This window comes from Lichenostomus cassidix, chromosome 1Aa (genome assembly GCF_008360975.1).
Source record: "Lichenostomus cassidix isolate B80296 chromosome 1Aa, HeHo_3.0, whole genome shotgun sequence".
Taxonomy (NCBI): domain Eukaryota; kingdom Metazoa; phylum Chordata; class Aves; order Passeriformes; family Meliphagidae; genus Lichenostomus; species Lichenostomus cassidix.
In genome coordinates, this window is record NC_139480.1 from 5,792,942 (window position 1) to 5,811,626 (window position 18,685).

An 18,685-nucleotide genomic window follows, 5' to 3' on the forward strand; every position below is an offset into this window, starting at 1 on the left:
TGCCCCAAGTCACAATTAAAAACAGCAACAAAAAGAAAAACATACTCACACGATCAAGAAAACACTGGAAAAACCACTTGGTTGTGTAAAAGCTGGTGGGCATATCCTGGGAGTCCTGCAAACAACACAGAAGTTAAAAAATACTTTCACCAATACAAGTAATGCCTTGTACTGTCCATGAAAAAACATTTTCCTCTTGAGGCCAATGTACTCAACAGTAACCATAAATAATTAATTTAACTATATAAGACACTGTTACTTCAATCCAACAAATGCAATTTCTGTCTTTTATAGTTTTTCTTCATCAATTTCACCACCTGAAGAAGATGCACTTGGAGATGCAGAAGTATTAATACATCCTAGACTTTTATCATGCTCTTGGGACAGAGGTAGCAGAGGATAAAATCCTCTCTCAAGAAAATAAATCAATATTCTGGAGTAACCCAAGCACTGGGTCCATTAAGTCTTTCATTTCTCTGTAGCAAGGCTGCCAATTCATGTCAAAGGCCGAATGGACTTTGTTACAAAAATACATATTCACCAGAAAGCAGCATGAAACAACCAAATTCTTTGAACACAGCGCCTCAAACAGGATGTAGGCTGATAAGGAATTTTATTTCTTAATTAAGTGGCCTAATTTCCCCAGAGCACAGATAATCCATGTGGTATGACACCCATTCAAAGATGGCTAAAGGTTCTCTGCAGCTTCATGGAGCTCTAAAAAGTCCTATGCACAATTAGAGAAAAAGTCGAAGAAAAAGCTGAAAAGTTAAGAAATCCTGAATTTTAACTGTGCAAAAACATCATATTCTATGCTTGTGAGATTCAGCTTTTCCAAAAATATGGATCACATTCGACAACTTAGTTATACAAACACTGAATAAGCAATGGGCCAAATCCCTTTGGTTTATGTGCAGGCTTCAGTTTTGCCTTTCAAGAGGTAACACTGCCTCATTTTAGTGACACACTCACAGGAAGAGATGAGGAAAAAGATGTTGCTACAAGTGAGCATCTCTTACACTACCTTTTAGAACCTGGAGATGGGTTCTGGCAGAACCAATGTACTGTGGAAGGAAACTCTTGATGCCTACTGGAAGGGCATTTTCCTCCCATTAGAAAAGTAATTTACTTCTTAGAATAAATATAGCCAATATTAGAAAATAAAAAGGCATATTATTTTCTATTTGAGAGCATTAGAAGAGATAAAATTCCACATTTAGCTTCATGGAAATAAAAGGATTTTAATAGGACCATTAACCCCTCTTACAAGGGTTATTTTTTAAACAGAGATTACAACTGGTTGGGCATAAAGTCACCCCTGTCCAGAGATGAACCACAAAGCTAAACATACAAAAACTCCTTGATAAAATGTTTTACCAGCAGCTCACACAAGGCCATATTGAAGAACCACACACTGTCCTTAACTCAGAGATCCAAAGACACCCAAATTACTAACTCTTAGGACCCAATTTTACCATAAGTCTGCCAAGGTGCACCATAACTGCCTATAATGAAAACAACAGCACTTCTGCCTCTTAAAGATTTGCATTTTTTCCTGAGGTTTGAGTATTCTTGATCTAGTGGGTTCACCTTATCTGAAACAAGGTAGAAAGCTGTAAATTAGCATTGCTTGTATTGTGAAATAAGTACTTACCAAATGCTGCTTAAGTTTGGACAAAAATTTCTTCAGTATTTTGTCATGATGTTCCTGAAACCTCATCAGTTTTGGAAAACCAGGAATAAAAAAACCTAAGAAAAGATGTTGATCATTTAACAGATGCTTGTACTATAAAAATGACATTAAAAAAGGCATTAAGGCTCCAAGAGCATTATCCTTCTGTAAGACCACTGGATCTGAACAGATATTCATAACAGTATTTTGATGTCTCTACACAGATATGCACATACTCCTGCCTAAATAGCTACAATCAATGCATTTCCTTATTGACCATTATTAGATTAGAATGACAAATGACAGCAGGTCCATCAGCCCTACATTAGTCAATCCAATACAAGATCATGTGGAAAACACATTTTTGCTTATTTTTTAAAAGAAAACGAAAATGAAGAATCACAACCCACACCCACTAAAACTGAAATTACAGCCCAGAAAATTCATGATAGAAGAGCAAACAGCATAGGCATCTACTAGAACTGTCTGCATTGGGGAAAAGTCCACGAAAAAGAAAGGAGGAATATTCTAACAAGACAAATATCATGATTATATACTGTAACTAAAGAATGTGAGCTCACACAACTGAAACAAAGGGCATATAAAAACCATCTAATCATTTTAGTGATCATACATGGAAAAGGAAAGCTCTAAGATCCCTTCCCAACTGAGGTATCAGCAGAGTTTAAAAAAGGCTCAGAGCAAACACATTTTTATGGTCATTACTATGGCTATACTCTTCTAGGCAAGAATCACAGAACACACTGGGTTATAGAGATCTAGTTCAGCAGTTCCATATTCTTAGGATTAAAAAGGTTGTAGAAAAAAAAAAATATTTTAAGCAGTAGAAAAACTGGAAGTAGTAGGGACCTGCAATAGTCCCAAACCAAAAAGTCCTTCTAGTTACCAGTTATATAATTAAGTGCATAGTCACTAAAACAAAAGATTTACTACCTCAGATTCACATAGGTTTAGTATTTCATAGATACAAATGCTAATTCTACAATACTTAAATGTCAGGTTGCATATTAGGAAATTTCAATAACAGAGGCAAAGCTTTTAGTTTTTTTCTTACTGTAAACAGTGAATGACTACATCAAAGCTAATTAGCCATCAACAATAACAATAAAGGTGTTTTTCCACGGAAGGTTGCTCTTTCACATTTACATACACCAACTCATTATCTTGAATTTTTAAGACTGTAGAAAGATCAATAGGAAGAGCTTCCAAAAAGGCAGGTAATTTTCAGGGTCAGATACCTGTATTTTATCATTTAGAGACTTTACATCATCCATACAATATGAAGTACCAGAGAGGGCAAATTCATCTCTTGCTTTCAAATGGTGTTATACTAGAAATTAGTCTGGCTAATGGGCTGCACCCAAAAAGTATTCCAGGTTGCCATATCATAGGTAGAAGTGAAAAAAATGTAGCACATTAAAAACCTTGTCTGTGGGGAGGAACTTTAAACTATCCTACCCTTGTCAATATGATTCCAATTGAATTACTCAGCTCATCCCCATAATGTCCATAGGGAGATGCCCATTTCAGAGAACCATCTGATGGTCTGTGGCATCAAGAGAAATTACAAAAGTTTTTCTTCATGAATATAGTTAATTTAGAATTTCAATTACTTAAGCTTTAAAGAATTGGCAAACAGTGCTTTAAGCTACTTTCCCCAAAGAAGAACATAGAAAGTGCAAACTGTTATATGATATCAGTTAAATTAGTTTTAAAGTTTCCTTTCCAGAACCTACAGTGATATTTACAGATGCACAGTGACATAAACTGATTTAAAACAGACGCATTCAAAGAATCACAGGAAATCCAGGTTGGACAGGACTTCTGGAGGTTATCTGGTCCAACCTGCTGAAAGCAGAACCTCAGACTAGTTGGCAACATTTAACAAATGATAAATTTGGAACATTTGAGTTATAATTCAAGTTTTTTTTAGGATATCTATAAATGCAAACTTGTCTAACAGATGCTGCCGAGACCATTTCGGTGTGTATAAACCTGTAGCACGATGGTTCAGATGCCCTGTGGAGGAGCTCCTCAAGCCTTGGCTACTCAAAATTCCCTCCTTCCCTCTCACATCACTTGACAGGGGTGTGACAGGAATGAAGGAGGGAAAGAGGGAGGTCTGCAACATCCCAAGCAGTGCATCTGCCTAAGTTCAGCCTCTTGTTCATTATGCACATGATTTGGTAAATAAGGAGTTGATTTCGACTTACTTTCCCCAAAACACCTAAAATTTTCTGTGAGCTTTGAGGAGCTCAATATTCTACACATTTGCAGTTGCACAGATTTGGATTATTATGAAATCTATAGATTATTTCGTAAAATGCTTTTAGTCTGTGTTATCATTGTGTAAAACAGAAAAATAACAAACTATCCCTTTGTTTTGGGGCTGGAGAACATCCAGGAATACTAAAAAGCCAGGGAAAGAAGATATCACAGAATGAGAAATTCTTCAGCAGGGAAAAGCAGCTACAGCTTGTTGGAAATTGGCTAAAAAGACCAAGTACTGGATGACATTTACTTTTACAGGCTTCCAAGAACCACAGCTTTTGTGAATCACCACAACTGTAACATCATAAAGATTTTGGAATTCATGGACTTGTTCCATACCAATAGCCATGGAATATGCACAGATCATACTAAATCTGGCATGGAAAGAGAGAACTACCAATAACATTGGAGCAACATTACCATGAGAGCAGGAACTTCTGTGTGAAGCACAGATAAAACTGAGAAACCTGAAGTTCATGCCTAGACACAAGTCCATTTTTAGTGTAGAATCCTGTCCTGCCAAATGATAGCACAGCTGCAATATTATTTAACACATTCTGTATTAGGTTTCCACTACTATTTTATTACTATATAGATGTCTACATAACCAGCTTTCAATTGGTTACATTCCCTCAGAGAATAAGAGAAGAGGAAACCATCTGATTTTCATTAAGAACTATTTGAAAGATATCACATATAAAAACCATTACTTACTCTTATGGATGAGAGCTCCAGTAACATCCTATACTTCCCCCAAGTATAAAGCTCCCATTATATCTTATTGTCGACCAATCAGAACAGCATAACTCCATTTTCAAATAATTTACAGATTAAATAGGGCAGGCTGAAACCTAAATATACAGTCATGAAACTCCATACCGTGCATAGCGTGCTTTGGACCAGAGAGGAGTTTCACCAAGGCCCAGAAGGCATCTTCTTCATTCATATACATCAGGAGCAAAGCTGTGATCTGGCTCATTCCCTGACAGTATCCAACTTCCTGAAAATCATACAGTGGAAATATTAAAATGCTGGAAACAAAAGCCTTATAGCCATGAGCTTTTAGCTTTTCCTTGAGTTAGTGGAGGAAAGATGATGCCTGTCCTGATGGCAAAGCTTCACACCAAATGCACTTCATATTTAAACATTAAAAATATTGATAGATAGAAGGGATGATGCACAACCCTCCAACTGAAAAGTAACCTCAAGTACCGATTGTTCATTAGAATTCACTACTGATGAACAAACTCCTTGGTAAGTACTAAGATTTTCAAGTTACTGTATCATCTTATTGCCCAATGGATGCATTTCTCATTTAGTTGTAATTTGGGGGGTTTTATGGAGGGTGAGAGTATCTGGCTTTGTTTTGGTTTACAGTCAGGGCACCATCTGATAAACACAGGATTTTTCAAGAGTGACCTGTAACTATAAACTTGCTCAAGTTTAGCAGCCCAACAGCAAGCAACTGTAATAAACTCAAAGAAAAATTTTAAAATCCCAAAACTGAACTTGAGTACTTCCTCTGCTATTAATTTTGACTTTTATGGCAGGAACCAAGTTGTCACTATCATTCAGCTGCTCAGATAACCCCATCAATGAAGTATTTGTAAGGACAATTACTTAATTGTTGAGTAAGTTTTTTCAGGTTTACAAGTTCTTAGCAACTTTACTATAGAGATAAAACCAACGTGTAAGAACTGCTACACTTCAAAAGGAAAAATACATCAACAGAAATGTAATATAAAAACTTAACTGTAGTATTCTCATCATTACACTTTAATGGTTGATTTTAAATATTACTATTCACACAACTTGAAAATTGAAAATACTAGTCTGATGTTTTATAGGAGGTAGATAAAGGTCAGACAGAAAGGTTACAGTTCCTAGAACTTTGAAAAAATCCAAACAAACCAGTATTTAGGTCAAGTAACTGCTTAATTTCACTTTCCTCTTCTAAACGTAACATATTTTCTATTGACTTTTAGGGAGCTGCTGATGGATATAAAATGGAAGCTGTACAGAAATGCTCAAAATGGGCCCAAGGAATGAGGGGAAAGTGCATTAAAACTACAGTTAAATGTGGACATGATGGCATTTCTGTTTCTTCTATTTTTAGCATACAGCCGAAAGACATTACAAAATACCTAAGCTTCTAACCCTTATGATATAGTCTGGAAAGCTCACTCTAATAAATCCCCATCCAGGACTGCAGCCAAGACCAAGGGCTTACATAAAGAAGATGGGACCTTTTAAACTAACTTCAAATTTTTAGAACCTTTCAAGTTATGAAATACACCTGTGGACTCCAACACACATCTTTCTGCAGTGTTTTCCTCCCCATCATTCAAATGAAAGAGAAGCAGATAATATAGTGAGGGGAAATATCAGTCACATAACACTCCAGCACAACACAAATTCATTATTCTGATTAGACACAATCCTTGGCTTCAGCCAAACCGTAAGCACAGTTCAGTCTGTCCAATAAAAAAATTCGTAATTGATATGCTTTATTTTAACTTCAGCTCAAAACATGTCAACAAGTAATTTATTTCTATGTACTTCCAAAGGTCTCTGAAACATTTGTTGGGTTTTTTAGGGAGAAAGATAGAAATGCAAGTTATTATCTTACAGCACATTCAGAGAAACCAGATTTAAGTGCGAAGGTATACAACTTACCGTATTATATATGGAATATGCAGCTAAAACATGGAACAAAGATTGTTGCCTGGAGAAATAAGAGCAGAAAATAACAAAAAGATAGTATTATCATCTGTAAAAACAGAAAAACATAGATGTAGTGAACTGTATTTTGGAAACATGTTTTCCCAATTTAACTTACCTAGCATTAAAGAACAGGATAAACCACACTTCACTATGAAAAGTGATTCCAATTTCAAGCTGATTTCGTAATTAGCACCTTTATGGTGTTTTAGATGTTGAAATGTTTCAAAAACATCAATAATATCTTAGAAGAGAGTGGTGGCACATCATCATTTTTACAGACAGGTAAAGTGAAACATTGCATGGATGACATTTCAAACACTATTTTATTCTGAATGCCAAAATGTAAATCCCCCAAACCTGATTTCTGTGCTTGCAGAACACTAACAGCTGTTACTGATTCCAAACAGAGATGCAGAAGTCAAGATGTGAAATACACAAAGCAGCCACAAAGGTGTCTTAATCTTAGCACCAAAATTAAAGTCTGCTCTAGTGACTGCTACTGCCAAACTGAAGATAAACAACTTTAACTCTGGGTCAGCATTCTGCGCTCAGTCCTCCACTGATCTCTGTGTACTTCAAAGTTAGAATTAAAAAGAGTTTTGAAAAGGTCCTTTGCTTCCTGTAAAACAGTCTAACTTGTGAAGGTAGCCAGACATAAAAACTCCAAACAATAACCAACCAGCACACGTTCTGCACTTTCAAAGTGGTATATGAAAGTAATGGTGGAGAGCTCTCATAATGAACTTTTAAACTCACAGCTACTCTTTTGTCATCTGTTCAGGAGAGAATCTGGATAGCTGAATGCCTAGTTTCATCTACGAGTAAAACTGCTAAAATTTAACTGCTGAGTGTTGCATATTGTCCTTTCTCTATCCAGTGAAATTTTCTCCCTGTTACTAATCAATGAATGGAAAGAGATATTAGCAGGCTGAAAAAAAAGAAAGTGTAAACTAAAAGGTGCTTATTTTCTTTTGGGAAGAGGATTTATACTTGGAGAATTTTATCAAAACATCTACAGTGTGGCATTTTGGTTTACCCTCTTGCAGAACTGAAGTTTAGCCACTGTTCAGTAACTAAAAAAAAGTGTAACAAGGTACTAGACATTAAGCTGGAGCCTTATTTTACAAGGACAAACTAACAGGACTCCAATGTACACAGGAATCTCATGTATCCTCAGCTGACCATATGAAACAGCACCATCTCATTCACAGTAACATACACAGAATAATGGTAATTTTAGCATTATTTAGACTAGATGGTAGCACTAAAGACTTGTAAAAGAATGAACCTTCAAAGACACACAGTCTGCTTAAAAGTCAAACAAGCTATTGACTTTCCCAAGGGACTTTATTTCACTGCTACGTGAAACGATTTCTGAATTTTTCACTGAGGCGTTGCCGGAAATGCATAATATATGTACATTAATTCCAAGATCTATTCCAAGTGTGAAATTGCTTTAGGCAGCCAAAGGCTTTCCTGTGGACTCTGAGGCCATGGTTACAACAGCCACAGGGATAGCAGCTGGCTCTGCTTGTGTTAACCCCAAAGTGATGAAACAAGCAGCTCCTGCTGACATCTAAACTGTGTGCACAGCACCAAGAGAGGCCCAAAGTAGCACAGGCACTGACAGGACTGAACTGCATTGGCTGCACAGAACAGTCTCAGCCTGGGAATCTCCGCTCTGTGCTCCTTCCTTACAGCCAGCAGAGAAATTCCCCTGATTTGGAATTTTGCCACAAAATACCTAGAATAATAATGTAAGAATATGTTTCTTTTATTATCACGTTAAAGTCCACAGCCCTAAGTACTGCTTTTTGAGAACAGCAGACTACCATGGAACCTGCCTTGGCAAGAAAAGGAGATTAAAAACCGAACTAATACAGAAACTGAAGAGAAAAAATACTCTCTTCGTCTCAGCAGGGTACTGATGCTGCAAGCGAGCAGCAATACTGATGCTTGTATCCCCACTTTTTTCACTATTAAGCATTTTTAAAGATGACAGCTGCTTAATATTCCTCATCTGGTGGCAGAAAAAAAAAACAAAACCAGAACATTTTGAAGAAATCCAAAAGCATTATGGCCTACAGTTGTAAATAATTAACTACTCAAATGCAAAAACACTGCTTTATTTGGTTCTGAATTAGATACTAGGAGAAGAAGAATATAAAATCCAAAGGAAGGCTACAATCTCTGGGAAGATGGAAGTTTACTTACTTTACACCATATCTGTCCCGAAACATGATGTGGTCCCTGTAGGTCCGGTTTACATCAAGGTCAATTTGCCGAATATCTGGTGAAGACCCTCGTGCTTGACACTTCAATTTCTAGGAATACAGTAAAGAACACAAATTAAGTCTAAATTTGTGAACTCTGAAGTAGCAGAAACCTTCTTGACTGTACACTTCTATTGAAGTAAAAGCCATCACATGATTTAAAACAATACAGAATTGCAACTCTCAAAATCAATAGTTTTAACTTCCAAAATAAGCACATTTCTGACTCCACAAATTCTGCGGAGTCAGAAACAGCCACAGAGTAAAGATGTAGAAAGACCAATCCCATAACACACATTTTTTGGACACATCATTCACTACCTATATTTAAGGCTGTTTGAGTATTTCAAATTTCTTACTGCCATTTCTCAGGCAGGCACAGCACTAGAGAAAGACAGAAAATTAATGTTACTACTCAGGAATAAGAACCTGAGATGCAAGTGCTCTAGACTAGACTTTAAGCAAATGATTTAGTGTAGTTTTCATACTTTTCCTGTCTTTTTCTCTAGCAAAGTAATAGCTACATAGCTGCCAGTTATTATCTAAGTACAGATAATGGCCATTTCTCTAGTAATTTCCTCTGTCTTTCTGTTCAAATCTAATTTAGCTGTAGAATACGTCTACTTTAACACTTGCATTAGTGTTTTATAATTAAATCCATTTTTGTAATTGAATACTTAGGAAGCCTGCACAGGTTTAGACTGACACCTTATTTTTTGCACTTACAATAATTTTCTCTCGACACTCACTCATTCATTTCCACTTCTGTCCCCAAAAACTGAGTGTGCAAGACCCTGGATTCAATATGGTATTTTCAAAACATTACATCTGACTATTAGAGAATACCACAGACAATCAACAGGCAAAACTCTATGGACTCTGGTTACAAGAAAACAAGAGTAAGGACAAAAATAATAATAATAAAGGCACCAAACAGGGAACAGTAACATGTTCAAGTCTGTTGAACATAACCAGAGGCTTTAGGCACTTGAGGAATTACTTGTAAGTCACTGACCCAACGTAACACTAACCACAATGTCAGCTATGTGCACCTTTCAGTACAATATAAACTAACAACACCCAGAATGACTTGTTGCCCAGACAGAAAAGCAGCAAAGAGAAAATTTCTAGTTTTAAGGTGGCATGAGGACCCAATGCCTATGATTTGATGGAAGACAGGAAAAGAAGCACCCTGGCCATCATGGCAGCTCCATGTGTGAGAGAACAGGAAGGTACTAAAAGTTTGAGACACAAGAAGGACAGAGGTTAAGAACTGGTCTTTCCCCTGTAAAGAGAACTGAAAGGAGCTCTTTGACCTACAAAAAATGTGTATTATCCTCTTACATTTAGGGTGTGCAGTTTGTAAGTGACACTTGCAATGAGCAGTGTTAGTATTACTTCAGAAAACAGGAAAATAGAGAGCAGCAAGATGAGTTTATCACAAACAAACCAATCTGATAACGATGGAAGAAACTTCCTATTTCTGTATCTGAACTACAAACACTTCTTTGTTTTGCACTGAGCATTAGATGACATTAACAATTTCTGAAGATTATTTCACCTATTTTTAAATGCTTCTAATTTTACTCAGCATTCTTTCCCACAACTACATTATTCAGTATTCATTATACATTAATTCTGTTTTACCTCGTTTGGCTCTCCCCCTAGTCTTACTTAGGAACTTTAAAAAAATGTAACAGTTAGAAAGAGCAGCCTGTTAGACTAAAGCGCAAGAAATATGAAGAAGGTAACAGACACCAAAATTTAGATAACACCAATACCAACACCAATGTGCTTTCATAAGATTCCTCATCTACTCAGACTTAGCTCAACTTTTGAATACACAGCTTTTTTCCTAAATAAAACAAGCAATAGAGTGCAATGTAATTTATAATTTATTTTTTTAACACTTCGTAACAGCAAAAGCTTAATAAAGCCTGTAGTTTTAGTATCTGATATTTTTTTAATTAATATTTAGTAGAATTTCTTCCAACTCACATTATAAAAGTCTTTCATTTCTTCTTTCATCTTAGGAACATCAAGCAGCAAAGACCAAACTTGCCCTCTGAACTGCAGTGGGATCCCTTTATAAATTCTCCTATGAAACTGCAAAAAAAGAAAATATTATAAAAATGCAGCACAATCTACAATGCTCTGAACAAAAGGAATAGTGATGCACAACATGCGAAAGAGAAAAATGCAATTATACCAACTGCCTCAGGAAAAGGATGACCTGCTGGGAACAGTGTTCCAGTGTGTTTTGGGGGTCAGAAAATGTCCCATTTGGGACAATTGCCCCAATGCCATTTGGCACCTCTCAACAGAATCCAGAGGCACAGGGACAGAATGTACACATAGGCCAAACCATCCCAGGTGATGTTTTCAAGCCAGGACTTTTGCATGTAGGAAGGTCTATCAGAATTGTATCACCACTGCCGAGCAAATTCTGTAATTTAGACTCCAAAAATCAGATTCTTAGCAACACTTTTTCAGGATAAGCCACAAATAACTCACTGTAATTACAGTCTATAAATAGAAATAGTAAAAGTCAAGCAGCAAAACCACAAAGCTTTAAAAATTATCAGTAAAAAACCAAATGCAGAACTGATTTTTGAATTCTTGTAAAACTGCAACAGTGTGCTGAAATGTATGCATGCAACAAAAAAAAACCTGTGAGATCACAAAAAACCCCAAAATTTGCCATTTCTAAAGCTAACAGATCTCAGATTCTATTTCTAAATGAAGAATCAGTTTCCTAAATACATTTTAAAACATTTGCAAAAAAACCCAACAAAAAACACAAAAAAGTGTTATCTTTCAGACATCTCTAAAACAAGGAAAATAAAAAAGATAACTCCAACAAAGAAAATTAACCTTTCTGAAATTATGTTTTTACCATTATTTTAAGGATTACACAGGGAGACAATTAGATTTAAAAGAGAACAAAACACACACAATGCTCTCCAATTCTTCCTTTGTGTTTGTCCTACAATGAAAGTTAGACTTTAAAAATTTCAGTTGACAAAGCTACCACTTCCTTTAAACATTTTTATAAAAGTTATGTTTGCAGTAAGAAATATTTTATAAGAAATGTCTTCCTCAAAGACAGGATTGTTTTTCTTTTCATGTATTTCACATCTCCAGTTTTGGAAAATTAATGAACCCCTTGTTGCAGTATATTTCCAAACCTCCTGCCGTTTGGAATGTATCGGCTCTTAAAAGGTGTCTTTAATGCCAGCAAGGATTTGTGTCTGGATTGCACAATCTGTAACTCTTGCACAAGTAAGGTTATGAGTTTTTTTCCCTTGTTCCTTTTTCAAAAGAAAAATATAAACTTGTATAAGATACAACAGACATCCTGGAGGCTGTCCACAAAAAAAAATGTTGTGCTTTATTTATAATGAAAACTTTGCTGCCTTAATACTAAGTATGTCAAAGCAGCAACATTTGTAGTGTGAGCACAGCTGTGTCAGTACAGCTTCTTCTGTAAAGATGAAGAGCAACACACAGAGCTACAAAGCAGCCTTCTCTCCAGATGGATACCTTGAGCTCAGGTCACACAGAATTTCAGTGTATGTCAAACCAGACACAAGGGTAACTGCTTGTGGGAGTGAAGAGAATTCAGCCTTTTGAAAGCCAAACACCACTAACTGCAGTGGAGTCATCCTAGGAACAGATTAGCCTGTCTACTGGAAAGCAGAATGAGCCTAATTTGCAATATCTTTTCTGGAAATCTGGAAGAAAATTAGTGGAAAAAAAATGCATTATCTACGTCCTCAGTGACAGGTAGTTCTATTCCTCAGACCCATGTACAGCAACAGACTATCTTCAAAACAAATATTTTTGTCATCTGATTGTAACTTTTTAGCTAATTTTCAAATGTCTCCAAGAACAAAAGGTTATTAATGAAGACAACTGGTTGAAGAATAAATTCTCCATACTACTGTTGTTGTACAAATGAATAGTTTGGGAGAAGGTCAGGTGGATACAAAGACCTTTCTAATAACAGCTTTGTATCCAAATAGAATTAAAACAATTCAATCCATCCATACAAAGTGTGGAGTTGTTCAGGGGTCTTTTTGGAGAATGAAACTGAAGGAGAAGAATCTCCAGCCTCAGAGAAGTCCACGTCATTTACAGTTTTCCCATCTTCTGCACTGCCCAGATTGAAACAGCCAAATGCTAGAAAAGCCCTTAAAGCAGTAAGTAAAAACTGAGACAGACAACTGTGGAAGTGCTTTTCACAGAGAAGTTTGAAAAGTGAGTTGCAAATATAACTTTACAAAGAGCAGAAAGGACAGGGAGGTGAACAGTTTCATCAGCCCACTACAGTTATGCCAAAAAAACTCAGGAGGAAAGCAAAACATTTTCAGTAGCTAAGTTCTGAATTATTGCACTACCTGACAGAATAAACCCAAATAACATTCACAGCTTCTTGCAAACCATTTTAGATCTGTGTTCAGCTGACTCTGCTGTTCCAGCTATTCTTTTATTGAGGCAGAGAAAGCTCCTCAGTCATCCCAAGTCATTACCAGATCCTGCCTACAGACTCAGCAGAACCAAAGACCAAAGACTTTCACTATCTGATACAAAAGAGAGAAATGTCACTCAGGAACAGAACCTTTCATGACATAGGCCCCACTGCACAGTGAAAAACATGGAAACAAGTGTGAAAAATTTCACATACAATGGAAAACTGAGAGGAGTGGCTGAACCAGAGGGTTGTGCTACCACCCCGAGAAATGTCAACAAGCTGAAGAAATGGGCTGATGGGAACCTCACGGAGTTCAACAAGGAGACGTACAAAGTCCTGCACCTGGGAACAACCCCAGGCACCAGAACATTCAAGTGGCCACCAGCTGGAAAGAACTCAGAAGAAAAGGACCTGGGAGTCCTGGTGGACACCAAGTTGAGCAGGAGTCAGCATAGTGCCCCTGAAGCTAAGATAACCAATGGTATCTTGGGCTGCACTGGACGAAAGTATTCCCAGCCCAAAAAACCCCCCCCAACAACCCACACCCCCCCCCCACCCACAACAAACCCAAAAAAAAAAAACAAACAAAACCACCAACCCCAACACAAAAAAAACAAAAACAACAACCAAAAAACCCCAACCACCCCCCCCCCCCCCCCCCCACCCCAACCCCCCCCCCCCCAAACAAAAAAACCAAACAAAAAAAAAAAAAAAACAACAACCACCACCCCCCACACCACCCCCACAACCCCCCCACACAAAAACAAAACAACCCCCCCCCCAAAAAACAACCACACACCCAAAACCAACAAAAAAAACAACACAACCAAGACACCAGCATATTGAGGGAGATGATCCTTTCCCTCTACTCAGCACTGGTGAGTCCAGTTCTGGGCTCCTCAATACAAGACACACGTGGACATATTGCAAAGGGCTACAGAGATGAGGAGACTTGACCATCTCTGCCATGAGGAGAGGCTGAAAGAGCTGGGACTGTCCAGCTGGGAGCAGAGAAGGCTCAGGGGGATCTTACCGATTTGTATTTTGCACCACCCTGAAGGAAGGATGCAAAAAGGACAGAGCCAGGCTCTGTTCAGTGGTGCCCAGTGACACAACCAGAGGCAATAGGCACAAACACACACTGGTGATTCCCTCTGAACATCAGGGAAATACTTTTTCACTGTGAGGGTGACAGAGCACTGGCACAGGTCACCCAATCAGGTTGTGGTGTCTTCATCCCTGAAAATACTGAAAAGCCATCAGGACATGCTCCTGGGCAGCTATAGGTGTCCCTGCTCAAGCAGGGGGCTGGACCAGATGACCTTCAGAGGCCCTGTCCAACCCCAACCTTTCTGTGACCCTGTGCAACACTGCAGTTTGCTGTGCTACACCTTGGGGAGTATGGGGGAGAACCCACACACACTTCACTGCAAAATTCATTTCTGATAATCATTCAGTCACCAAACAGTTAAAGAAAATATAAATGCGCACACAGATTATTAGCTAGCTGAATGTCTTTACCATAAGCACCATGCTAGTGCCCTCTGCTGTATTTTATGTCCTTATGTAATTCCCGGTTAAAAAATCTGCTGAGAAATGCTGGTTGGATCTATACACTTGCAGAACTCTAATCTATTTTTCTGCTCTCTCTGAATTAATAATTAAAACAGAAAGTAGAAAAGTCAGGGAGTTACTTTTTTCTTCTGCTTCTGGGAAGATGAAATACTGAGTTAATTTTAAATAATTTGTTGACGATAAGGGCTTTCTTAAGATAATAGCTCAAAACAAAACACAAATATGCATCACTCAACAAATGGGGTTATGGGATCTGGGATGTTTTCATCAGTACAGGACATAGAAAAAAGAAAGTGATCCTTGATACATTTAACTGTATAAACACAGGAAACATAAAAATACAGGCTTAAGCTCTGTATCACTCTAAACTGATATTCAGCCAAGGACAGCAATCAAACTCTTGCAATTATTAGTAAGATTGTTGATCCTGAAGTACATAGGTGAAACTGACACTGGATGAGGCCCTGTCACCGGGCAACTCAAAAGGAGCTTCTCATGCAACACCAAACTGAACCTATAAATACAGTGACTATACAGAAAGAACTATATCCCTTGTACAGCAAGAAAAAGCAAACAAGCAAACAAACAAAAAAACCTCTCAAATTTGGAATACTCAAAATTAGCTATTATCTCAATGAAGTCCGTAATGTCTTACATGCAAAAACACACGGAAAACATACAGCCTCCCCACTCCTTGCCCAGCCCAAATCTCTCCAGCTTATAAACCCAATTGGTTTCTGGACAAGAAATGAAGCAACTGATGCACAGCACTGGCCTGAAGAGTGGCAATTGGCATCATTGCTCCTACAAGATACAAAACTGGTTTTCTTGAAAGTGAAATTTTCTCAGCTGTGTCAGAAGAGCTGCACAGCAGCAGAGGGACTCTGCCACCTCAAAAAGAATCAGTGATGAGAAGCGTAAGAATTAAAATCTGAGGTCTCACAAGAAAGTATATATATAATGAAAAGAAAGTATATTTATAAAGGCTGCTGCCTTTAGAGGTTCTTCAGCTTCTGTGGGTTGAATAAAAGGAAGAAAAAGTGCAAACAGAAGAATTGCTTCATCTCATTCAAAAATCTCAGGAATGCAAAGAGGGTTCTTCATTAAGGCTCTGTGTTCAGACTCCAAACGAATTGGAGACTTGATTATTATACTCTGTGTGACTGCCAGAACAGCTGGAAATGGCAGCTACCCTGATTGTTTCTCCTCTTCCTTTCCCCTTCAATTTAGGCAACTTCAATCACAGATAGATGAAGGCAGACAGGGAAAGACAGAAATACTTTGGTGGAAATACTCAAATGGGAATACAGCATATAACAGTTTTATTTAATCTTTCCTGAAAGTTATGATCATACTAAGCCAGGAAGGATTTACTATCTGTGGGTGGTTGATTGTACCCTGAACCACTAAGCAGTAGAATACAAATAGGAAATAAAAGCATAAACTAGAGAAAGACCACACTGAAACACAAACTTTGCTGCTCTATGACACTTCCTGCATAAGAATTGACTGATGGGGAGATGAAAGCTTTGTTTTGACAAATATCAATCACACAAAGACACAAGGGCAGTTACACACTTCAGAGAGTGGTATCTGTAAGAACCATGACAACTCCACTGAAAGAGATGCCTAAATAATCACACAGGAATCAAGGAGTTTTATACACAAAGAGCAACTCAGACAAAAGCACCAGGATGCCTTTATGAATGAACAGGAGTGCCTGGACAATGTGAAACAAAAAAAAAAAAGAAGCCTACGGGGGGGGAAGCAAGGACAGGTAGTTTGGAGGAATACAGAGACACCATCTGAGCAGACAGGGATCAGGTTAGAGAGCCAACACCCTGGGGAGATTAAATCTGGTCCAGGACATCAAGGACATCAAGAAAACCTCCCACATAAGGAAGAAATTCTTCCCTGTGAGGTTGGGGAGGCCCTGGCACAGGTTGCTCAGAGAAGCGGAAGTGTTCAAGGCCAGGCTGGATGGGGCTCTGAGGAACATGGTCTGGTGGAAGAGGTCCCTGCCCACAGCAGGGGGCTGGAACTCGATGATCATTAAGGTCCCTTCCACCCCAGGCCATTCTATGATTCTGTGATTCTGCACTCTTAAGGAGCTGTATATGGGTTCATTTTATTATGTCATACTTCATTACCTCTGAACTATTACTCAAATATGGTAGAGCTTGGCACATTTCTGGTCTCAATGTGACAATTCTTCCATCTTTTTCCAGTTCCTCATGGTCATACATTCCTAACCTCTACTTCCCACCCCCTCTTTTTTACTAGGTTTAAGCACAAGAGTTCTAACAGGAAAACAGTGGGAAGTTCCCAGAGGCTTCATCTATTTCTTGAGATATTCTTCAGCAGTCAAGATCAGGGGAAGATGTAAAGTGAAGCATCTCAAATGCACATGCACACACCATCAGTGCGTTAATATTTTCTCATTAACTCATTTCACGAAGTTATGACAGAAAAAAGTAGAGAAGGAGCCTATAGGCATCTCTGCAAAAGTACTGAATGAAAACTGTATTTTGTAATTAAGCATATGACAGTTTGGGATAATGTAATCAAATATATAAATTCACTTACAGTTTGTGTACAGTATGAACAGGTTCCTTCAAGGCAAAGTTCTCTTAGCTCTGTGTTATGAAGGCTCATCACAAACAGGCTGTCTAAGTCCTGTATTTTGTACATACCTACTGTATACCTGGGACCATCACTTTCTCTGAGTCTCCCTTCCTATCCTTTTAAGAGCAGAAGCATGTCTCAAATATGCCACCTTCCAAAACCAAGCCATAAGTACAATTATCATCTACAAGACTACAGCATTATAACTATTGTTGTTGCTTCAATGTTCCCTTCAGCGCTGTTTCTAAAGAACACTCATTTCAGGAGAAGCCTGACTGCACAGAAACCATGGCAGTGTCAGGCGAAGTGAGTCTTGTAACACACAGTCTGTTCATTTTCTTTAGCAATTTGTTCCTCTAGCATTAACCACTTTATCCAGTCAAGTGAAGACAGAAAACAAGAGTCAGGAACTGTTCCTGCAACTATTCCTTCCACATTTCAAGAATGTGAGCACGGAAAGCTGGTGCATTCTTCCAACAAACTTCCAGCTAAAAGCTGTCTTTAATTGTGAGCTTTGCACAGCCCTGAGAAGATGGCCAGGCTTTCCATAAAGAGCAGTGACAAATAATGCCTGGCTTTCCACTGGATGCTCGGGAGGAGGAGGCAGCTGATTCTTTAGTCTGCATATTCTGGTTCACTTACCACATAAGATGTGAGAAAGAATAAGGAAAACACCCTTGTTTTTCAAATCTCATGTGCTTCACTAGAGTTCAACAATGAGTGAACATTTTTCCTTGCCTCAAGCAAAGTTCATCCCTTTATGAACATATTGAATTATTCCAGCCACTATTTATAGTTCAGCCTATCATTTGTTACATGAACTGAAACTCTTTCTGCTCAGCTGATCTGCTATACCTTCTGCATGCCTGGTGAAGAGAGGATTATTTAAGTCAGTGTCTCGTGGACTGATGTCACCAATGCTGAAGAGCAGAACTACTGTTGCTTAGATGACACGTGGTTATTGTGTTACCTGAAAGGTCATATCTAACATTTTTTTTGCAAACTAAGTAGCTGTTACACAGGTTTTTCTATTGTCCCGTTGACTTGGAA

The 18,685-nt window shown here is 38.1% G+C and overlaps 1 protein-coding gene across 4 annotated transcripts in view; it reads right to left on the minus strand.

The window, feature by feature from the left end:
- The window catches only part of USP6NL (USP6 N-terminal like), a 111,543-nt gene that overhangs the window by 16,910 nt on the left and 75,948 nt on the right, over positions 1 to 18,685 (minus strand). For all 4 annotated transcript variants that reach the window (XM_085082669.1, XM_085082677.1, XM_085082654.1 and 1 more), the window contains 6 exons: positions 10,960 to 11,067; positions 8,903 to 9,012; positions 6,641 to 6,689; positions 4,844 to 4,964; positions 1,655 to 1,749; positions 50 to 115 (listed from right to left, as the gene is read on the minus strand). In XM_085082669.1, the coding sequence (XP_084938795.1) occupies positions 50 to 115; positions 1,655 to 1,749; positions 4,844 to 4,964; positions 6,641 to 6,689; positions 8,903 to 9,012; positions 10,960 to 11,067 (549 nt within the window). The remainder of the gene's footprint in view (positions 1 to 49; positions 116 to 1,654; positions 1,750 to 4,843; positions 4,965 to 6,640; positions 6,690 to 8,902; positions 9,013 to 10,959; positions 11,068 to 18,685) is intronic.